Source organism: Hemicordylus capensis, chromosome 15 (assembly GCF_027244095.1).
Source record: "Hemicordylus capensis ecotype Gifberg chromosome 15, rHemCap1.1.pri, whole genome shotgun sequence".
Taxonomy (NCBI): Eukaryota; Metazoa; Chordata; class Lepidosauria; order Squamata; family Cordylidae; genus Hemicordylus; species Hemicordylus capensis.
In genome coordinates this window covers 13,279,077-13,303,454 of record NC_069671.1, presented here as the reverse complement: position 1 = coordinate 13,303,454, position 24,378 = coordinate 13,279,077, and the positions used below count along the sequence as shown (strand labels likewise).

General features: G+C 43.4%; 1 protein-coding gene across 2 annotated transcripts; it reads right to left on the bottom strand.

The window, feature by feature from the left end:
* Positions 1-411: 411 nt before the first annotated feature.
* On the bottom strand, positions 412-22,651 carry PPTC7 (protein phosphatase targeting COQ7). Of its 2 annotated transcripts, none has more exons than XM_053279749.1 (8): positions 22,412-22,651; positions 20,922-21,150; positions 10,952-11,131; positions 7,617-7,815; positions 5,316-5,439; positions 4,363-4,492; positions 3,543-3,788; positions 412-828 (listed from the first exon to the last, which is right to left on the bottom strand). In XM_053279749.1, the coding sequence occupies exons 2-7, from the start codon at positions 21,121-21,123 to the stop codon at positions 3,730-3,732; spliced, it is 894 nt and encodes a 297-aa protein (XP_053135724.1). In that variant the 5' UTR covers positions 21,124-21,150; positions 22,412-22,651; the 3' UTR covers positions 412-828; positions 3,543-3,729. The 2 variants fall into 2 exon arrangements, with proteins under 2 accessions (XP_053135724.1, XP_053135723.1); XM_053279748.1 differs by having other exon boundaries at positions 22,298-22,650.
* Positions 22,652-24,378: the final 1,727 nt, after the last annotated feature.

Below are 24,378 nucleotides of genomic sequence, written 5' to 3'. Positions count from 1 at the left end.
CTATCTGCTACTGGCTTTTGCAGTTCAGGGCCTCCCTTTCCTCTTTACCCCCAACATGTCCATTGTATGAACTACTGGGAGTCTTTCCTGCACAAACCCACTGAAATGAAGGGAACTTGTGTAAGAGCACCAATTAGCTCTTAGGAAATTCCATTTCATTTTGATAGGAGTTCTACTGGACATCTTCTTTATGGCTCATTAATGGGCTTCAGATTAGAAGCTACAACTGCATTAGCCAACATTTTACCCAACTTCTGCTGAAGGGTGCTGTAGTTTATTTCACAAATCTGCTGGGTTTGTGAAATTTGGTACCTAAAGATCTTTTCAAACTTGTGCTCCAAGAGTGGAATAAATAAAAAGTTAATCTGCTGTAAACAATCTGCATATTACAGTTACAGAAACCACAACATATTGTATAAATACTATATTTATTAAATATCTTTACAGTTCATTTAAATGTATTTACAAATACTATTCTTGAACAAATTATACTTCAGACATCCAATTCACATAATTGTCTTTTAGGTAAGCACAGGTAATGATAGTCTTATTTAACAAGAAATGAAAGCATCCTAATTAGATCAGCTATCTTTGTCAGATAGAATTTTAAAGAAGTCCACTTCTACATTTAGCCTGGTTTCCCATGGAGAAGCAACCCATCACCCAAACAGCAATTTCAACCACAGAATCTTCATCTTTGCGCTCAAGGTGGACAGTTTTGTCCATATCCAATCTGGTCTGAAATCCCAAATTGCTTTTCCTATTTATTGTTGCAGAAATAGCAGATCTTGAGGGGACATTGGATTATTTCAGTTCTCCAAGAGATAGCTAAAAGACAAGGAACCATGGACTTAAAACTTCTTCATTTATATGTATCTCACACATTAGTCCTAGCCCTTCATACCTACAAATGTAACACCACAAGTGCAAGCATCCCCAGAAGGCAGGTTCTGCGGCTGCTATTGCATTTCTTAGTGAAGTAGGTCAATGCTATGCAAAGTTGTTGGTTTTTTTCAGATTCTCTATAAAGCAATTTTGCAGTGAATGTTCTCTTCAGTCTCCATCTATGTGTTTCCAAGTTAAGAGAACACAAAATGGAATGTCTTCTCTGTGCCAAATCATAACACTAGTCTAGTTTCTAGGAAACACACTGCTGCTTTGCCTATAGCAGTAAGTTGTTTTGTTAAACAAGTGCACAAGTCCTGCCTTTTCCTTTTGTGAACAATATTTGTGCGCAGACAGCTTAGGTTAAAAAGAAGAAATTAGGCTCTGATACGTTTGAGTGCACATCTGAAAATGGGGAAAACTTCAAGCGTGCAATAAAAGATTTATTTATAATACAGTATTGCTTTAAAAACAGATGGCAAAAAAGCTATAAACTGTACTGGTCTTTGGTGTCGGGGGAGACTTAGTACCGGCAAATTTAAACACTAAAAAATTGTTCATCATTTTAGAAAATGTGGTTAGAGACAAATGGTTTTATACATACCACTCGACTAGAAACTGCTCTAAGTGAAGCAAGGCCAACGATCAAACCCCACCAGGCATTCAGCCACTCGAGCATGTGTTCCAAGATCCCCAACCCTGAATGGTGCCCAAGAGCACCAAGCCACGTGACCACCTGAACTTGCAAGAGAAGCACCGTCTCCTCTGATAGACATCCATCCTTTCAAGCCACAAAAAGGCTGGAAGAGACACTGAAGCAGGGCAGTTGCCCTGCTCTATGGAGGCACCATGTCGGGGAGAGCCACGGCCAAAAGGGATGGCAGGGAAAGGAATGGAGAGTCACTGATCAGTGCTTGTAGTAATGAGGACTGACACTGTGAATGCTAGAAATTGAAAATGCAGAGAAACTGCAAATGAAGGAATAACTATTCCCCTGGCACAGCAAAAGAAGCTGCCAGGTACTGCAGCATTAATACATTCCTTCTAACTGAAGATACATAGTTGCAACTTGTTCAGCTTAATTAGGGCAGGGGATTGAAATGGCTTGTGCAAAGTCATCATTTGCCACATTTTGGATCATAGCACTATGATCCTTTTATTTGTATCCCACCCTGCATCTTTAAAAAAAAAAATCAATTTCATCAAGCTGGGTGGTTAAGGCAGTCTGACAAGGAATTAAAAGCAATTTAAGAAAAATCATCATGCCATTTTTAGGAAAAGTAGATTCAACAGCTTCCAAATGATTCCACCCATTCTCATGGTAAATGAAATGCCTGTTAGAAGCAGATGTATTGAAATAGTGACATGTACACAGTACATGTTACATAATTATAAATAAAAGCTTGACACAATTATGCAAATATACAGTACAACCACCAAAAAAAATTAAGAACAGGCTGAGGTAACCTCAAACGTACAGTTTTAATACAATAAACCCGGCAGTAAATCTCCTTTTCATTTAAAAAAAAGGTTAAGATAGCTTTACTGACCAAGCCTATCGTCTAAACATCAACATTATCCCACTGCTATATAAAACATGGCTTTTCATTTCTAAGTACTTTTCTACCAGCAAAAAAGTTAAGAAAAACTGACCAAAATATATATCTTTACAGCTATTGGTTTTTGTTTTTTACTTGAGCTTTAAAAAGAAAGCGGGGGGGCGGGGGGAGAGAACTTGCAGCTACTGAAGAAACTGGATTGTGAGCAAATGTAAAAATGGGAGGCTAAATGGCTCTTAGATACCTGTAAACAACATTTAAGTTCATTCTAAAAACCCTACATACCAGCTACTGAAATGTAAATGCTGCTCATTCAGCCTTCTGTAGGTGTAAAATTATTACTGCCGTCAGCACACAAGCACGTGTGTACTTTGAAACAGCAAAAATGCCTCAAACCCAAGATGGGAAAATTCTGCACCAAGGGCTATCCACTTAAATGCATTCCATCATTCTTCATTACCACAACATATAAAGCAAGACCAGATGCTACTTGCACAGGCATGATACCACCACAAACTCTGAACACCCCAGCTTCTCTAGACTTTATAATAATCAAGAAAGATTTTTAGAAAATGATTTTCTAGAAGAATTCAGCTAGATGAGGGCCCTATGTGAACAAATGATATGCAGAAATTCCATCTGTTCAAGTTAAACATTCACATTCGCTCTTGCACACACCACCATGTTTCACAAACCAATTTTGCATTTCAAATTTAGAGACAAAGCTCCTGGGCTAACATCATATATATATATACCAAGAGGTTCACAGCACTGGAAAGCCTCTGGAAAATCCATATAAACACAAATCTCAATCATCATTTTGACACACTATGCTTATTACAGGATGCTTTGTGACTTCACACCATGAAAAGTGGGCGTTTTCTAGCAATATAATTATTGTAGCCTTTCTTTATCCATTTTAAACAACACAACCTCGTTTTGGACTTGAGCAACCAATTCTACTTTTTTGCTGCTCACTTTCTTCAGAGCCATAACCATGATTATTCCCTCCCCTCCCTGCTACTATGCATTACTACTAAACTTTGAGAAAAACAAGCTTCAAGTATTGAAATTTTTCATTTCATGCTGGCAATGTACCCCAGTGTACTCCAGTAGTGGTTCTTGACAGAGACCTCGACTGCATCTTAAAATAGGCAATGGACGTAACACAGAATAGCCACGGAGATCAGCTGCAGAGAAAGATATCCTGCCAGCAGGAACAGTACTTGTGAAGCTGGGAACAGTTGGAGAACACAAGTCATCAGAAACTGATGTCTTCAGCCAGTCAGTCTGTGTATTCAGCAACTATTGAAAGGAGGACGGTGATGTCGTCTGGTTTTCCACCTGCAAATCAAAATATTTTAGAGGTTTTCAGCTGAAGAGCAGAGCCCCACTACCAAGCAGTCCCAACAGGCCTGGTGAGCATCATGAGTGATGCAGGTCTATTCAACACCATAGATCCCAAGCCAAGAATTCCAACAGGTGCTATAGCTCATGCAGATGGTATCAGGTTCAATCCCTGGCACCCCCAGTTAAACAGTACTGAGGAAGGAGCTAACACTTCTTTTTTTAATGAAAACCTTCAAATATTCTCCCAATGAATTCTACCAGATAAAGAATAAACTTTCTGGTCATTGCAATAAAAACAGACATGCAACTGAGAAGAGAAAGGGATGGATTCATAGGTCTAAATGAAATGGCAAGATGATGAACCCCAGCCCAAATTATGCAGCTTGCCAGCAAAAGCATTAAAGGCAAGTGATCTCACACCCTGTACAATCCTCTCCCCTCCCAGAATACTAGCCAGCAGCTCAATCTTGTACACATGAAGATAACTTGCTATTGCAGAATTCTGGAACTTTTAATGAATATCCTAAGAGCATGATTTGGGTGGCCTTGCTCCCCTTCAGACCCTTACCTCTTACATTCAATCCATTGTCACATGCAAACTGAGCAAACGGAGACATATAATTTGGGTCATATGCCAGTTCATGAGCTTGCTCAGCAATACTTCTTGCTGTCTGTTGTATGCTTTCATAATTTGCATTCTGGATCAAGAGGAACAAAAAGCATGTTAACATTAGAGGATGTTCACTTCATACATACCTGAAGAACTGATATAGCTTATCACCCCTCTATTATACAACCATCACCAGATAACCTCCAACTGAGATGTCCTAGTTGTGCAGGAAAAAAATATATTTAAGGATGCCATGTTAGGAACTACCAACCCCTTTCTCCCACTGCAGCACCTGCTGGCACAAACCTCAGAGAAGCTGCACTTGACATGCACACATTAAGCCCTTTGCTAACAGTCCATGCACTTAGATTACTAGAGCGTGTGTTGGATATGACTGCACTGTGCAGCTCACCCTCGACCTTAAATCAGCTTCGAACTGCAAGCACCACCTCACCTTCACTGTGCTTTCACTGACACCAAGAACATGCTAATGTAACCTATGAGTCTGTCCACCTCTGCTCTAAAGCACTCATCTAGATGCTATTACTATGCCTTTCCCAGTGTTCCATCTTAACAGGGATTCCCAGATGTTGTAGTCAACAACTCCCAGAATCCCCAGCTGCAATGGCTTTTGTGTGGGGATTCTGGGAGTTGTAGTTAACAACATCAGGGAATCCCTGTTAGAGGGAACAGTGGTCTTTCCAACTGTCTCTTTACCCATTAGATTGGGAACATACAAGCAGGGCTGGTCTTAATCTTATGTATTGTTCGCACTTTTCTTTGGAAGCATTTTAGAAACCTTAACATCACGTATAGACCATGGCAGGTACTCTCTTCCTATGAAGCCCTTCCCCTGGTTTTGTGCAAACTGCTCCAGAGGCTAATGCAATTGCCCATATATTTCTGGTGACCTTTAGCTTCTTTAGCTCCTGAAGGATCATGTAGTCAGGCATGTTGTCAAAGAGTCCATCTGTGGCTGTCAGAATGATATCTCCCAGTTGGACATCAAAGGTAGTACTGTCTGCAGCATCTGGGCTGTGAGAACAAGGATAAATGAAAATCTGCTTATTTGAAGCGTGCCTGGGTCCAAAGACAACCTGTAACATGAAGCTAAAGCTACTGGCTTGCCTTACAGTCTACCAAGATATTATTTAGAGCTGTAAGCACTAAAGCCCCAATTCACCTGTGCAAGGATGCATTTCTTGAGCATAAAGGCTACAAGCATGTTTGCAAGGCTGCTAATTAGACTCAAGAGACCAAGAGAGTTTTTATGCATTCAGAACCAAAGCCTGCCAGCAACCTTAAACAGCATGAAAGCTTTGTAGCGATCCCACGACAGAACTCACACTTTTAGCAGATACTGCCTTGACCAATAAATATTATTTCCAAAGGTCTTACTCTAAGAAGGCGGCAAGAGCAGAGAGCTTGCTCCAGTGACCTTTGCTACTTTGCCTTTTCAACTGCTAGTCCTACTGGGCAGAACATGCTTTTCCAACATTCCCACCTCAGAGCTTGGTGTTCTGCCAAATGGGCGTTTTGCTCGTTTTGATTGGGCATTGTGCACTGCTGGAAGCTGTTCGCTGTACTGAAATACAAGCCACAGTCACATGCATCTCTCTCTGTTCTTCAAGCATTTGCTACCTCATGGCCGGAATATGCAGAACTAGCAGATTCCCAATCGGAGTCCCAACGGAAAGAAGGAGGTCCTTGAATCCAACAAGCCTCCATATACTTAGCATTAAAAACCAAGTTGGACAGCCCAATGAGCCAATGTGACTCGTTTGCTGGTGAGTGCCCTCAGTGTTACAAGCTACCTCTTTACTGGCATCTTGCTGCAGATACACAGCAGCCCTAAAGACTAATTCTCGTCCTAGTAACTTAATTATGCACTCTAATGGATGTGGTTTGTTTTATTTAAGCCAAATCTCTCTATAGCCAAGAAAATGTAGTTCATGGTGCTTTCCAATAGCAACAAAAACAGAACAATCGTTTCACTTGGCAAAAAGGAACACCAAGTCAGTGGGAGGGAAATACAACATTTGTATTTGAGGCCCTGACAAAAATGCTGTCAAACATGAAAGGCAAACTGAAGTGGAAAACGACTTGGGAGATGTAGAAGTGCTGCCACAAACGATGCCACTCCCTGGCCATCATATTTCACATGCCCACATTTGTTTCACCAACTGGCACTATACTCCTCTTACAAAACACACACACACACACCGGGGACACCTTTCTCTCTACTGAAATCTCTTTTTAACTGCTAAAGGCAGGCTAGTAAAGCCAGACTTAAGAATTGCAGTAAAATCCTTTTTGTGCCACAGGTTAACTTGTGATACTGTACTGGACAGACCCAAGATGAAAATGCCAAAAATAGGAAGAAATTATACCCAAGTCCACTCATACATTCTCTGTGTCCAAAAAAGGACACCAACACTTTTGGCCCCTCATTTTAGGAGTGAGACACCTAAATTGTGGTATTTTGGCCATTTTGCAACCGATTTGCACCAAATATGGAGGGTCTCTCCTCGCCTAGTTGATGTGTGCAAGATTTCATGGAGACTGGATGGATACTTCTGATTTTATAAGCAATAGAATGTTCAGGGCATATAATAGCAGAATGTTGAAAGAACTCATCTTCACTATACTGCCACTACGGTGCCAGCATAATCAGCTCTCCTTCAAGAATCTTGGGGCAGCCAGGCACTCTTGCATGCAACTCACCAACAAGAGGCATAAGTGCTTCCATAATGGAAATCATATAAACAGCCCAGAAACCATGCTCTTACCCACAGTCACTTCAGTTTCACTCCTTTTCATCCCTTGCCACTTAGAAGGTTAGCAGGAATGGAACTGCTAGCTTCTGAACTGCTCATTTGTGAGGAGACGCTGCAGGAGAGGAAGCCCTCCTCTTCCCTTCCCCGGGGTGCCTCTACTAATCATGAGGGAGGATTATAATTCCTTTCTGACATTCAAGTGTTGCTTGCATTGTGTGAATAAAATGCAAGCAGTAAGGGTTTGTAAGAAATTAGTATGACTGTACAGCAGATGAGAGTGCAGAAACTGCAAGTGCTATACTTTGGGATACAAGGTACAGCTGCATAATCGCCATAGAAAATTCTTTCTGGCTTTAGCCAACTCAACTGGCTTCTTTGTTATGGAAAATACTGGTCTGACATCAACACAAGAAAACAGGTAAAGAAGTCTCTCACCTGTCACTGAAGACAACCCCCTCAGCTTCGGGAGGTGCTATTGACAACTGGAATGGAGTGTTGAAGTAGTGCTGCTGCTCATCCGATCGGTGTACTACTTCTCCTCCTCTGACTACCAAAAAGCCTGAATCCCCCAAGTTTGCAGTGTGTAAACGATGACTCGTTCGATCCAAAACGACAATGCAAGCTGTGCTGCTTCCTGGAAGTAAGGTTTAAAGTGTAATTTTTAAGCAGCAAAAATCACAAATATAACTGCATTTATATTGAGGGCCCACAAGTTCCTCAAAGGGGAATATTTAGAACCAGCTCTTGAGATACTTGTCATAGAAACCACCAAGGCACAAGTATTACAGCACAAGAGATTAGCCAAATGGAAATGCACTCCCTGAAGGAATGAGACACAAACCTCTTCTCAATTGTAAATATGTATAGAATGTTGGCTGGTCTCTGTGGGGGTCAAGAGTTCACTCTTATTTTTCTGTAGTTTCACATTTGGTTTAGCAGTTTGACAGTTGATTTTGGGGGGGGGGAGAAAGTTTTTTTTAAAATGGAAGGAATTTTTGTTTGTTCTGATTGGCTGGGCTGAAGAACTGTTGGGCCAGAAAAATGTATATAGTGAGAGATTTTAAGAAGGTTTCAAGAGTGAGTCCAGAGGAGTCAAGAGTAAGCAGTCAGCAGGAAGAAAAATCTGTCTGCAGTGGAGTTGATCCATCTGCAGAAGAGAAGTTGTGAGAGAAGCCTAGCTGAAATCACTGGAAGAAGAGGAAGAGCCAGACTGGATTGAGCCCCAGACCTGTGCTGTAGCCAGGACAAGAGACTGCCCAGCAAGCCAGAAGCTGAGAAGAAAGAGAGTACAGAGGACTGAGTAGAGACTAGTATAGAGCCAGGTAGTGATTGTGTTTTTCCAGCTTTTTATTTTCCCTGACCTGCTCTGTAAGTAACTGTTTTGAGATTGTATTTTTTGCTGTAAAAGACATGCTTTGATTGAACTGATTTTTTCCCTAAAATTAAACTTGCTTCTTATATACAAATTAGAGGCTTGTTGATTTGTCTCCACCCCATGCCTATAAAGCCTTTCCACACTACTAGAGTTTTGGGTTTTGGTAATTTTTGAAGGGCTGTTGCAGTAGACTCAGCCATACCAAAAATCTACTTGGTGGCAGCAGCAAAAGGTTAGGAGGAACAGAGAGCTGTTCCTCCACACACTCAGTGAAGAGTTAACATAAAATCATGAAGCTGCCTTATATCAAAGCATTGGTCATTCTAGGTTAGTATTCACACTGACTGGCAGCAACTGTCGAGGGTTGCAGACAGAGGTTTCTCTCATGTAAAGGTGCCAATCAAATGGACCAGTTTCTGCCGATCAGCTAGAGATGATATTTTCAGGAACACTGATCATATACTACTTCACCTCAGCAAGAAGGTAGACAGATGGGCAACCTCCATTCATTTCAATTGAGTAGGTGACCACATAGATGTGAAGAAAGGTTGGACCAAAGTATCACGTATTTGGCAAAAAGGTGGCCTGCAGCTGGTGGAGAACAATTAAATACTGGGCATTATGAAGGTTGCGTAACATTGCCATAGTGACTCTTGCATCAATGTCCTTGATACGGAATATTCATCATAACTTCCTATATAAAGGGAGGGAACTGTACAATCATTTAAGGGAAGGAAAACTGGCAGGGTAAAGTGGCCACGCTCCAGCTGCTCTATGATGTACAGCAACTAGAAATCCTTGCATAGATAGCAGAGTTTATCCAGTTCTTGACAACTGAAAAGGTCAATGAATCAGGCAGACACCCTCAACAAGAGGGCTCCTTAGTTTAGTCGGCGTTTTTGCACAAAAGCAGCCACGTTGTAATTAGATACCAGGAGCCTTTTAAGCAGTTCCTGCAAGGCCTGAATTGACACTGACAGGAAAATTATGCAGTTAATACAGATTATTTTGGTGTGTAATGAAAAAGGGCCAACTACTCTCAAGCTTAGCAGAGGTTAGCTAAATATAGTGTATGTATTTAGAGAGAGTTCCTGGAAGACAAGCTACGGTCAGGTGAGAAGCATGTGTACCAAGCAGAGTAACTTGTGCTTAGTGTGCAAAAGGTTGCTAGTTTCCGTTAGCACTGTTGGTTCTCAACATTACCCGGACACAGCCAATTCAGCCTGCCCAGCCACACCCACCCATGATCTTCAGAGGCAAGCAGTGGTGATGTACAGGTTGCAGCCATCCACTGCTTCAGAATTCTCTTTAACCAGCACTTTCCCCAATTTTCATAGAAAAATTTAAAGCCAAAAGGTGACAATTCCATATTGCTTGGGCTTTTAAAACATTCGGGGGGGGGAGGCTTAGAGACAGTACTCCAGAAGAAGCAGCTAAGTGTTGCTTGTTTACTTCCCCAAACACACCCACCTGCCATCAATAACCAGTTCTGTATAAGTATATAGAGGAAGATGTTCTTATTCTTTATACTCAAAAGGTACCCATCCATCCCCCTGCCCCAATTTTTAAAAACCTAAATACAGCATTCCATTTTGGAAACATTTGTTGGAGCATGCATGTTTCAAAGATAAGTCAAGTCAAGTCAACAAATGCCAATACTAACTACAATTCGTTTTGTGCTTTAGAAAATGCAAAACATTTCAATAGGTTCTCTCAGCAATCCTTACTCCAATCAAGTACTCTTACAGATCACAGACAGGTTATTTATCAGGCCCAGCAACATCTTTCTTCAATTCAGTTAACACAGGCCTGCACAACTTAAGGCCCGGGGGCTGGATCCGGCCTGTGGGGCCTCTTTTGCTGGCCCACAGGAAGGAATATCCTGCAGCAACATCAGAAGGCCGTGAAGAGCTCTTCATGAGGAGCAGCAGAGCCTCGGTGCAGTTGGCGGCTTGAGACCAGAGGGCTCCCACCCCGGGCCAGACACTGCTGACACCACCCCTCTTTCCACACGCTTCCCACCGACACCAATTTCCACTACCCCCCGATTCCATCAATATTGTTAATCATTAATTTTAATGTAATAATAATAATTTGTGAGCTGAAAATTAACCTTGGCCCCCAACACACCAAGTTCTGGCCGACCTTGGAATTGTGGGCATTTGAGTTGTACACCTCTGGGTTAACACTTAGCCTGAAGAAAAGTTCCTCGCTCACTATTATCCTACCGTGGCTTTTGGGTTTTCTCCCCCCTAATGAACCAGCATGGCTGCCTGCAATCTTAAGTTAACTCTGTAAGGTAGGTCAAAAATATATTCATACTGGAAAATTGTTATTGTTATTGGCAAAGAGAATCCACAGCAGAGAGCAGGAAGAAGAAGCCCACGGCTCTTACCAAGCAAAGGTACTTTGTTCTGCAACAGCTCACAGTAGCTCGTGGTGAGAATCCCAACAGGATTGCTTGGTACAAACCGTCCTTCCTTGACTAAGCGTTCGCAAGTGCGCATGAGAGTCCCTGAGAACTGAGAAGGGTCGACACCATAGTCACGCCAACCTCCAACTCCATCTGCTACCCCTAAAAAGAGAGAAAACATTTTTCAATGTTTTATATAAATTTCATATTAATATTAAAGCTAGTGAAGCTTACTTGAATAATTTACTTTGCTACGGAGATTTCTAAACTAGAATTTCCGACTGTTTTCCTAATATCAGAGAAGGAGCAAAAGTACTAAATCTCCTTTGACTTCTGAAGCCCCAAATAAGAATGCATTGAACTAGATTAAGGCTATACAATTGGGGTGGGGGGAGATTTATCCTGAAGTTAGCAGGACTACCAAAAGCCACCATTAATTATTTCTCAGAGATCATTCTGGAATAATTTCCTCACTTCTTATACTGCCACCACATTCCAAAGATACACACACCTTGTAAAGGTGCATTTTTACAAGTTTGTGTTAACTCTTGGCTGGCTGACCATTACAGCTGGCGAATCCTATCAGGGCTGATTAATGTCCCTGCACATAAAGTATGGGCCCTGGTTTTTCCCCTAAACAAGAAGCATCATCCAGACTAAGTTATTACAAATTAAGTCAGTGGGTTACAAGATAGTCATGACTAACTTCTCACAGATTTCAATGGTGCTTAGTCACAACTCACTCGGTTTGGATGCTGCCCAACGTTGCCAAGCATTAAGAAGTATTGCTTTTCTTATCTGTACGTAGTCCCCAAAAGGTTATCTTTTGCTGCAATTCTGCAACACCTGGCTATTTGGTCAGCTGAATAAGACACCAGGAAGGTTTTAAAGGGAGGTGTGACAACAGGTAAGGCTATTTAGCAAAGGAAGTAACTTATAATTTTTTTCTGGGTCACAATAATGGAACAGCAGCATCATAAATGTTCTCAGAGATTTTACTCAGTATATTCTATCTACCTCCAGAAGCATCTCTGATAACTAACTTTGTTCAGAAACTGTTCTTCAGCCTGCAAGAGTAATTATTTAGTATCCATGGGATGAGTGACGATCATGTTAATTATTCAGGTCACAATATGAGTCACATTTTCACAGATCAGAGAGTCTGCTTAAGGAAGACAGATTTCCTTTGGAACAGAAAGCCACCAACCTCTGTCCAGGAAGTGAAAATTGCTAATCTGTAAGATGCCCTTCACTTACGATGCCAGATGAAACAGAGATAGAGGGATGAGAGCTGACCTTGCCATGAACTATATAATCTGTCAGCATGTTACAGCCAGACTCTGCACAGACCATCCACAGTAATCAGATTTCTCCCAAAAATAGTGCATAACCTTTCAGATAACTATTGTGTTAGTTTAACAACAAAAAAACCCAAACAAGTCTGCAATGGTGGAGAGCAGATATTATTTCTACCATCTCTTACAGAGCAGGAAGTGCAAAGTGCAACTTTGAATGCCAAGGAACATCTTTCCTTGCTTTTTCAGATTAACCTGCATTAATCCTCTCACCAAGATGTTGAAGGTAATACTACATTAATGCTTTATCTTAATTAAGAAATCAACCAGCCATCATGACCTGAAAGCGGGGGGGGGGGGGACTAACTTCGTGGCAGAGCACATGATTTGGATATGGAAAGATCCTAGTTTCACCCTATGAACCTCCACTTTAAAACAAGAATCAGACTGCAGGTGTCAGGAAAGACCTCTGTATGAGACCACAAAAAGATGCTGCCAATCAGAGTAGACAATAAGGGGCTAGATTGACCAAGAGTGACCAAATCACAAATGCTGTAATCTACAAGGAGCCCTCTGGATATCTAAAGGAGACAAACCTAAAACCGATCCCTTTTCAAGACCAGAGTTCACAGGAGTTTTGGTGCTGAAGTATTTTATCTTTTTAGTTTATTAAAAACAGATAATGCCTCCTATGCCACTTCAGTGTATCACTTTAAAACAGGTATGCTTCTTGCTTCAGAAGCATTATATTAAAATAAGAAGTTAATCAATTAATCAACTGAAATATCTAATTGGGTGACAGTCCTAGTTTTCAGCATATCTCAAAGCTATCAGTCAATGTTGTCGTTTCATGAGCACTGACCTTAATGCAGCTGCACCTTAAGTGGCACAGTGGGGAAATGCTTGACTAACAAGCAGAAGGTTGCCGGTTCAAATTCCCACTGGTATTATATTGGGCAGCAGCGATATAGGAAGATGCTGAAAGGCATCATCTCATATTGCGCGGGAGGAGGCAATGGTAAACCCCTCCTGTATTCTACCAAAGAAAACCACAGGGCTCTGTGGGTGCCAGGAGACGAAATCGACTTGACGGCACACTTTACCTTTAACCTTAATGCAGTGCCAAGGTGAAAAGCAGTGTCTGACAATGCAATCCTAGGCAAATTTACCTAAGGTTATGCCCCACTGAACACAATGGGCTCACTTCTGAGTAAACATGTATAAGATTGCAATGTAAGCCCAGAGAGTTGATGGCTTTCTAAAGTAGCAAAACACTGTCTCTGTATATTGTCTTAACAATTGCTTGGGATGATGGGAATTGTAGTCCAAGTTTAAGCAGCCTTGCCTTAACAAAAGCATACCAAAGTACTTTCCCTCTTACAGAGAAAGTTTAATAAAGAGGGAATGCAAACTCGAGACTGTAAACACAATGTTTGCACAATTACAGGGATTATTTAAATATTAAAATGGAACCTTAATGTAGCCTATTTGTACAAGACTTACAAACATTCCAAAGGAACCTCTGCAGCCAGAAGCCAGCTTCTAACCATTCTCTTCAAATATCATCTCTGAAGCACTATACCGATTCTCTGCTCCCTTGCTGACTCAAGGGTTGATGAGACTCATCATAGGAAAACTTGTTTTTCTCTTATATTACAAAACCTTCTGAAGACAGTTGATGGTTTCAAAGGGATCATTTCTCAAGGACAGAACTGCTTATTCCCTTCAGCATTAGTAAGTGGCAGATATTTTAAGAGAGCTTTTCCTTTTACAGGGAAGAGATTTACATGCGGTACCCAGAGTTGCTGCCTGGTTACATGCTGTGTGCGTCAGTTGTAGTGACACTGGCTCCTTGCAACTGCTTGGATCCATCTACCTCAAGCAAAGCAAAAAAGAAAGCAAATTGCAGCTGATGAGGTAACAATGCTGAGCTAGAGATGTGGGCTGTAAGGGGGGGCACGTGGGGGCGGCAGACAAATACTGTGCTGGCAGCAACCAGGAAAGCTGCAGAGCACCTCTAGTAGAATCATATATTCTATTCTTAAGTGGTGCAGCAGGGAAATGCTTGACTAACAAGCCAGAGGTTGCCAGTTCGAATCCCCGCTGGTACTATATCGGGCAGCAGTGATACAGAGAGATGCTGAAAGGCATCATCTCGTACTGCGAGGAAGGAGGCAATGGTAAACCCCTCCGGCATTCTACCAAAGAAATCCACAGGGCTCTGTGGGCACCAGGAGTCGAAATCGACTTGATGGCACACTTTACCTTTATGGTCCTAAACATCATAAAATGGATGAAATTCAATTGTACATAGCTTCAGGATGTGCATGTTTACTCAGAAGTTAAGTCCCACTGCTAAGTCCCACTTCATAAGCTTTACTTCTGGGAAAGTGTGCAGAGGATTGCAGCCTCTGAAGACTAACCTTTTTTTCCTCTTTAAGGCAGCGATCTTCACTGTTTTTCAAACAGGGGCCACTTTGAGGGGGGAAACCCACGCAAGGCAAGAGCCATTTCCCACCGTGCTGACCTTTGCAAATGCTGCTTTCCCCCCAGTGCTGGACAGGGGTGGGGGGATTTAAGAGAAACAGAGCCCTGCCAAGCCCCGACATCATCTCTGGTTATTTTTAAATTGTTAACGTGTTTTTAAGTTTTTGTATATGTTTTTAACTGGTTTTATGTTATTGTAAACCACCCAGAGACGAAAGTTTGGGGAGGTATACAAATTTGATAAATAAAATAAATAAATAAAATCTCAGAAAGTAAACATGGACCAGTGCTCCCTCTAATTCTGTTTAATCTGTGTGCGGAATGACTTTTGTTCTGGGCAGCAGATTAAGGCAATATGCACATGCATGCATTCAGAGTGGGACCTTCCTGATTCAGCTTGAGCAGGATCTGAAATTGAGCAGACATTTTAAAATGTGTGACTGCGCACATGTGCACACCTTAGAGGAAACATGGACTGCTGGGAAATGTAGTCCTTCCCAATATAGAGCTATAGAGTTCTATGGAGAAAGTGCTTGGGAGGATGACACATCCCAGGGCTCAAGAGGGGAGCTTTGTTTCCTTTAAAATGAGTCCCACCAGCACCAGGAAAGCACAGCGCTGCACAGTGGGTATGGTTGCCTCTATATGGTGCAGGGTATTTGACTTTGGTTGAAACTTTGCACAAGTCTACTAAATAATTAGTCAGGAAGCCCTTTGGGTCAGTTGGTGCTGCCAATGGCTCCCAGGCCTTGAAATGGAAAACACTGCTTGAAGCTGCGACATTACCTTCTGGGCTTGACAAAAGAAAACAAAGACAGCTGGACTTTCATGATACAGGTAAACGCCACATTGACACACCCCAATTTCCTCTTCTTGCAATTAAAGGGAAATCAGCTAGAAATGCATCAAGGGCAATCAGCACTAAAAAGCCAGTCAATAGTATACAGCAGATAGAACAGGGGATTCTGTAAGCTGCCCTGAACATTTTAGAGACACATGTATAAATATCTACACTTTCACATACATCATTTTGACAGCAATCCTCTTTCTGACAGCAACATTTAAGACTCGGCTACACAAAGTAGTTTGCAAGTTGGTGACAACTCAACAAGAATAGATGCACACTTTCAGACAAATTCTAATAAAAGAACAGTCTTTTTAGATTGAAGAATGAACACACTTCTAAACTGCTATGCTCATATTCAGTGTTATGTTTTTCTAACTATTCTGCAAAAGAAAGAGGTGTCTTGGGCAAAAATGTTTTCTGACAAGTCTAACTGTTCCTGCATGCTTGTTTTATCAGTTATAGTCTAAAGTGGCAAAACTAGTCCTATACTATTACTAAGACATGAATTTGAGTGGGACAGGCTAGTTTAACAGAGGAAAGAGTGGTCTGATCTATTTTTAAAAGCCAACATTTAAAATAGGTATAAAAATAGTTAATATTTTGCAGGCATTACACACATGCTACTCTCTTCTATTTCAACAGAGATTTGACATTTCCTTGGTCTGTGCATATTATCTATTGTTTCTCCATAATGCCATTTTCTGGCCCATGACAATTACTAAAAGGGTTGGAATGTCATATCCTAAGAACACTCACTACAGGATCTAAGGTTGCAGTTATAAACTGGAGCCAAGACTAAAGCCCAAGCAGTGTGCGTTTGTATATGCTATGCACACTGCACACCAGATGCTGAGTTTCTCTTCTTTTTAGTTGGGCAAACTAAAAAAATTGGGTCTAGAGATTTTCTGTTTGAAGTTCTCAGTTTCAGATGGTTTAAGAAGAGATGAAGATGAGTATCTATTGAAGGTTTGTGTGATCTAATCAGCCTCCTTTAGGCTCGGCCAGTTTTCTTTGCTATAGCAGTCAGCCCAAAAATGTATGAGCCAGACTGCTCCATGGAGGGGCAGACTCCCCACCTTGGTTGCCTCTACTTGCCTGTTCACTCTTCTTCCTAGACACATCTCTCCACTTGCCGGCTGAGGCACTGCACTTAAATTTCCAGGCTCTTCACCTTTTGCATCACAACCAAACCCCATGCTCGCTTGCCTTATTCTTCCCCATGAAAACTTCACTATCTCACACCCTAAACCCTCCTGAGTTATTAAGGATGATCTCTTAGCATAGCTAGCATTAAAAAGTGTGTGGGAAGCAAAGAAGGTAAAAGGAAAAGCATGTACAAAAGTATTCCACTGCATTCCTCAGTTGGTGTTTTTGATAACCAGGCTTACCCACTAGTAGGATATAGCTCACCGTTAAGAATTCACCAGCCCACATGCAGATATTCCACATGCAGGATGGACAAAAGTCATGAAACCCAAGCTGCAATGCTACAAATACTTACAAATGAGTAAGTGATAGTGGTTAGCTCCTAAGGCTAGGAGTACTCTAAGGTTGCTCTGAATTTGCAACAGCAAGCATCAAATCTACCTTTGCAAGTGTAAGCAAAACTAAAACTGATTAATTTTTGTTTCACTTTAAGTACAAACACCCAGAGCAGTGTCTCATTTATTTTCATAAGTTAGGGAAGCTGGAAGTGTTTGCATAATAATAATGATTAGTAGTGGTAATAGCTTTTTATTTTATTCACTTATTTTATTTATATATTTATCTCTCACTCTTCCTCCAAGGAGCCCAGAGTGATGTGCATGGTTAAGTTTATCCTCAACAGCCCTAGAGGATTTGAACTCAGGTCTCCCCAACAATAGTCCAACACTAACCACTACACCACACACTGTTCTTTGTGCTTTTAGCATGAAAGTAATCCTAATAATGCCTAATCTGGTTGGAGGGGGGAGAGACTATTTTGTGGCATCATTATAGTGAAGTTCAACCCACTGAATGAGGTATATGTAAATATTTAGAGCACTGGGAGAATTTGCATAATAAACTTTTCTGAGAAAAACCAGCACGGGAAATGTTTCCAGAAAACCTCTCTTTCTGGGCATCCATTATGGAAACCATAGTCCCTTGGTCCAACCTAGCAGGGTTCTTCCTACATTTCGATTGGAAACAGAGACTTCCTAGTTTGTATCTCATGTTCTTAAATCATTACACTGCACTAGTTCTACAGAGGACATACCTACAAGGCTCTCTACTTGCTACACAAGGTACCGTTCTCGGAGCCTAGCTATTACACAATAGATAGAGGTCATGTGTAGCTTCTGTAACACCAGTCAATCAGGGACTAACTTGGAAGCTGGGCTGTTTCCAAGTGCCCGTGCAATTTTTTTCCACTGGATGGGAGCGGCTCATGTGGCAGTTCCACACCCACACCCAGCCCACACAGGCTCTCAAACCAAAGGCTTAGAGAACTTCTGAATCAAATTGCTTGGCAAACTCATGTTGTTGAATATAAAAAGCAAGTTAGTTCTAAATGGAAAGTGAAAGACACTAAAGGTTCATTCTTTGGCTAAAGGCATTCCAAATCTTTATTTACAAATAACTGTGCCAAACTTTGCTGTGCGTCATCAACTTATCTGATAGCTCATAAAAATGGGAGAGCAAAACAAATTAAAATAATCCAGAACAGGGCAACTGCAGAGCCTCAGAAGGATTTGGAGAAATGCAATGTTTCCAAAGAAAGAGATGAAGAAAAGAGGCAGAGCACACACACAGGGCTAAGTGGAGAAAGGCACCAGGATTACCAAACACAGATGAGAACTGGAAAGATGGGTACTGCATGTGATTTTGCACAGCGCCAAAAACCTCAATTAAGTACACTAAAATTAACAATGGGAAAATCCAAGTGGCAAGAGAACCATATCTTCACTACTGCAAGTTAGACTAAGGAACCAAGAGAAAAGACAGTAAAAGATTAACTTCTGTGTGCTGGCTAGTAGGGATGTGCACGGAACTGGTTCGGAGGTCCTTTATGGGCCTCCGAACTGGTTTGAAGATGGAGGGGGATCTCTTTAAGGCCAGGGGAGAGTGCTCTTACCCCTCCTGTTGCATTTCCCCTGCTGGCACTGCCTTTTAAAATGGTTAAGCGGGGCAGCAGCATACCTCCTTGCTACCTCGGTGCCTCCTCGGACCGAAGCTGCCGCTGCATATGCACACATTGTGACGTTTGTGCATGCAAGCAAGTGTGATGTGTGCACGTGCAGCGGCAACTTCTAGTCTGAGGCACCACTGGGGTGGCAAGGAGGTACACTGCCGCCCTGCTGGACCGTTTTAAAAGACAGCGCCAGCGGGGGCGATGTGGCGGTCGGGGTAAGAGCACCCTCTCCCGTCCTTAAAGAGATCCCCCCACCTTTGAACTGGCAGACACTGGTTCCATGCACACCACTAGTGCTGGCATCTTTATCAGTGCTGTCCCTCAGTCCACCTGCAGCTCCTTCTGCCTCTTCCTCTCTGGAAAAAGAGAGCTTGCGACCTTATAGTGCCACCACCAACTGTTAGGGGTCAGGAGACTGTATAGATTTCTAGAGGGGTTACTCTTATGGGTTGGCATTTTTGCCATCAGTCAGCCTTGTATCCACCTGCATGTCCTTTGGTCTCCTCTGCCTGGAGCAGTCTTGACTGTAACCTACTGCCCAAGAAACTGCTTGCCACTCCACACACAGCACCATATCCCTAATTATGTTGTACCTGTTTGTGGATTCTCATAAGTCACTTTGGCAGCCAATTTTGACTGAAAAGTTTGACATAAAGAGCAGAAAGAATATGAGGAAGGCCATTAAAATATCAAACCACAGCGATGACATTCCAAAGCACACACAAAAAACATGCATTAACCCTGAATTTAATTATCATTCCATAACAGTAGAACAGTAATAACAGAATCAAGTTATTCCAGGTAAAGAAAATCACTCCATGTGATGCTTCACTGTGGTGCTTTAGCAGCAGCATCCTACATTACAAGTCATTGCAGAGCTGGACAGACTACAGGCTACAGAAAGGAAAATAATCACACAGACTAGGCAAATCAAATTAGCTCTCCCATCTGAAGCCCATTCCACACTCCCTTCTTTTTTACTCCCAAGTCATCTGCCTATACAAGAAAGGAGAACTCCATAAGCTCTTCCCTTCTGCAATGAAGCAAATTTAAAGAGCAGCCTGATTGGGTTACACGTTAACATCACAATTCAACAACTCAATTTCAAAATTATGGCCAAGAACAAATATGGAAAGTGATGCACCAAACTGCATGAACAAGTCTAGCTACTCTGATTTTCCTCTCTTTTCATACTACTACAATACTGGCACCTAGGAGAGTTCCCTTAAACTTGTAACTCCCACACTGTTCCAAAGCAACTGACTTTTTCCTTCTTCAAACACTCACTCATTACAATAAGCATGGCATTACCATGGCAACACTAACATAATATGCTTCAGATATGCAAGCAAAACATTATTGTTAAGGCCAACTTCCAAGTCCAAACAAATCATCAACCCAAATGTGTTTAGAAATATACTGTATGTTTGCAGTAAGCCACATCAATTGTGTACAGATGGGTCTGTTGTCTCAAAGTCAGCCTACAATGCATCCCATACTTGAAAGGTTTTATACCTCTTGTTTCTCTGACATCCAACACAGAGCAGGTGAACTGCACTGTAGTGTAGATTTCCAGAGAGCCCTGTGACCAACCACAATAATCTGGGTGTGGGAAGCGAAATTTGACATCTGAAACCAGTCTCAATGTCACTTTGCTTTTCACCTGACAAAGGACACAAGGTGCACTGAAGGCAGGAAGTATCTACTCCAAATACACGGTTTCATTTGAACGGGGGTGGGGGGGGACAGGCAACCTAAACAGCAGGCATTTAAGCTACTAGAACAGGGCAAGTTGTACAAAATACTGCTCTTTGCATTCTTTTTTTAAACCTAGTACCTACTAGGCCTTGGAGTTGTAGGTGAGTTTTTAGGAGCAGGCCCCAATATTAGGACCAGGCCTAAACACCAGCAGAGCTCATATGAGCACAGAGCAATACTTCTGCCCAGCTAAGACTATTTACTGGGCAACATGAAGAAGAAAAATCACAGAGAACCTTTTTGCTGTCTATGTAGTATACTTAGCCCTAAGAGAGCAATCTTGAGTTCTACATTTGTAATTACGAGGCCCTTTCAATTACTACCTGGAGCTGCAACTTAACAAGCAAGAAAATGCAGAGGGGGAGGCAAACAGACACAAGGGCCGGCCTCAGCCCATCCACAGGCACTCACCTAGCACATCTGCTGATCTGTTTCTGGCCACGAAGCAGGCATCATCGCCGTAGCACATGCCCTTCTTCAGGATGCCCTTGCGGAAGTCCTTGCCGAAGCCACAGCTGGCAGTCACCAGGCTATAATCTCGGGAGTCAGTCTGAGAGAGGCTGCCCAGGACTGCCCGGGCTACCAGTCTGCCATAGGAGAGCACTGAGAACATCGTGTGGGGAGCCCAACAGCCGACGGCCTGCAACAAGGGGAACCGTGGGCAGATGCGCCACCGGAGCCAACGCAGACCACTCTGCACCACTAAAGCCACCCCGAGACCCAGGCTTCCCAGTGGGGGCCCTCCAAAAGTGGGGACCCCCTAAAGGCTGATTTGAATTTCCTCAAATAAGAGGTTCTTTAGTCTTTGTAGGGCTGTCCTTGAGCCCTTCCCTTTTGAGGAAAATAATTAATTTTACTAAATAATTACTCTATTTTCAGCTTTTGAGACAGAGACTCTTCTTATCTGGTTACTTTTTACTTCCTCCCAAAAGAAAGCAAGAAGCCTCAGCACTTCAGTCTCAAGTGCTTAAAATCTGGGGCTTCTATATGTACTACCTTCCACCCCCCTCCCTAGAAAGAGGGAAGAGGGTCTCTTAGTTCCCAGACTTTCCAGGCTTGGGGTTTAAGTTTTAATGTCTCCTGTTCACACGCTTACGTCAAAATGTCCTGCGCTCCTGCTAAATCGGGACTCTTCTCCAGGCCTGCATTTCCCAAGGTCCTACCAGGTCTCGAGTACGTCCAAAATAAAACTTCCCCTCAAGGCTAAGGTCAGAGCAACACCAGCCTCGCTCAGAAGGAAGCGCAACCCGGAGGCTGAGGCTCAAGCCCTGCAACCCCTCCCCTCTTCAGAAAGGGGATCCTTTCAGGTCAGAAATGAGAGGGGCGCTTTAGGAAGGGGGCTGCAGCCCCCCTCCCGACAGAGGATCTCACCAGGGTAGGGGCTCAAGGCCCCCCCCACCTCAGAATGAGCCTCCCCTCAAGCAAGGGGGCTCAGTCCCTCCTCAGGAAAGACACTCGCCCCACAAAAAGGTAAGGGTTCAGCCCCTCCTCTCGCTTCCGAATTAAGCCTCACTCAGGGCAGGGCTGTCAGTCCGTCCCCCCCCTCCAAGAATTCAGGCTCTCCTGAGGGGGGTAGGTGGGAGGGAGAGGCTCCCCTCTCAGCTGCTGCTCCTCCTCCGAATACGGCCCCTCCAGGGAGGGGGGTGAGCTGAGCAGGCGCCCCCCAAGCGAGGCTCCCCCGCCGCCAGCCGGGGGCCAGGCCCCGCCCCCTCTTCAGCACGAGGCGGCGGAAGCCCCTCCTGGCTCGCTCTCTCGTCAGGGACGGAGGTCCCACCGGCTTCCCCCACCTCAGGCCGGGGGCGAGGCTCCCCCTCAGGCCGGGGTCAGGGCTGCCCCCTCCTCGGCCGCTCGCAGCTTCCCCGTCGTCACAGCCGGCGCCTCGCCCGCGCCGCCATCTTCACCTCGTCGCGTGCCTGCGTCGGGCTCCGGAGGCTACAGCGGCGGCGGCTGCTCCGGGAAGGGGCGAGCACGCGAGGTCAGCTCCGCCTCGCCGCCGGTCAGGGACTTCTCCACATCCTGGGGCCGCCGCAAGCGACGCCACTCAAGCGGCTCGCCCTGCGATTGGCTGCGCGGCCTCTTCTCATTTACATAACCGCCCCAGTCGCTCGTGGTGTCCAGGACGCGCTCGCGCCGTCCCGACATGCCGCGCGGCTCTGAGAAAGCGGCGGCTTTTCTCCCTTCCCCTTTTCGAAGGAGGCGGGGCGGGAGAAGGAGGGCGTTCTGGGAATTGTAGTAGCTGGAGTGTAAGACCATGCGTGTTCTGTGGAGCCATCCCCTCAGCCAGGTCACCTTGCGAAGAAGAGCCGCAAAAGGCGTTCGTTAAGGACCCGAAGACCCCATGCGTCGCTCTGCAGAGTGAAAAACTGATTCCTTTTTCGAAATCCCACCTTCTTCGGTAAAGGGAATTTGCTGCCTCCCTTCCAGATTCAGGAGCCAATCACCTTAAAGGATACCGTGACTTTTATTTCAAGGTCACAAAGGGACCTGAATGAGTCACACTCACAGAGCAAAATACTCCCGGGTGGAAATAATCCAGGAATACCCCTCGCTGCTAGCTTTGCCAACTCTGACGGAACCGATCCTAGGATTTATTTTTTTCCCCACACACACCCCAAATACTGTTTACAATATCAAGCTATTAGAATATTCAGGATTGTTTCCAAGAGTCACCTGGAGACTGATGCAGATGAAGAGACTCCGGGTCAATCCTGGAGGGTTAGCAACACCAGGAGTGACCAACTTTCCAGAAAAACAACGTATTTCACAAGGAAGAAACACGCCCCGCCCATATAGTGCACATTTTCTAGGGAGTAAGTCGTATTGTTCTGTTAGATGTCCTGTATCCTGCTCTATGCAGCGGACCCTAAGCAAATTAGGGCTTTACTCCTATGCACAAGTATTTGGAAGTAAGCCCCACTTAACATAGTTGGGCTTACTTCCGAGTAAACAAGAACGGGATTGAGCTGCAAAACAGAGCTCCCCTGGCCAAAAACCTTCGGGGTGCAGTGCTCCTCAGACTTTTTGACTTGTACTGTGCCTTCATTATTGTGAATACAAAGCTAATTTGAGCACACACACACCTCGTTGAATTTGACTCAGGCAACGAGCTCTGTTGCGGGAACCTTGTCTAATCCTCTTTAGTTTAGTTCGACGCCCCATTCTCTGTGAAATCTCGATGGAAGGATGAATGCAAGGGACTGAATTAAACAGGAGGGCAAGGTTCCAGAGGATTTCCCCAAAACACTCTGCCACCCTTTTGCTTTCCCAAACTAGTTCTAATCTAGAGTCACCCCTGTATGGCTTCCCGGAGGTGTGATGGGTTTTGTCTCTTAAACCCAAGTCACACAGGCTGCTCCGCAGCTGCTGGAAGCTGTTCACAACCAAGCAGCACTTTCTGTTCTAAACCCCACCCCACCCTTGCCAGCTCATTTGAGCAAAATTCCCAGCAAGACTTAATTTAGTTTTGCAATGTAAATTGTTTGGGTAGAAGTGGCATGTGGACTTTGAGTAGGAAGGATTCAGCTCACACGCCACTGCCAAGGAGATGCACTTTGATCCTCTTTGGATGCCAATCTGGGGGCATTTCAGAACACTTCAGACCAATTTGCTTTGCAAGAATATTGTGTGCATTTGTTTATAAACCACTATCAATGTACATAGCATTTTGCAGCATAAGCCCAAAATTACACAGCCCCAACAGTTTACAATCTATATAAGCCTTTCCGTCTTTAAAAAAAGCCCACAAACCTATGTGTATTAATTTTTTAAAATTTTCAATAAAAGATTACAGCAACGTGTACTCTAGAAAAGCAATGATAGGATGTTGACTGCAAAGCCAGTTATGACCATCCTAAAGTGATTATATCTA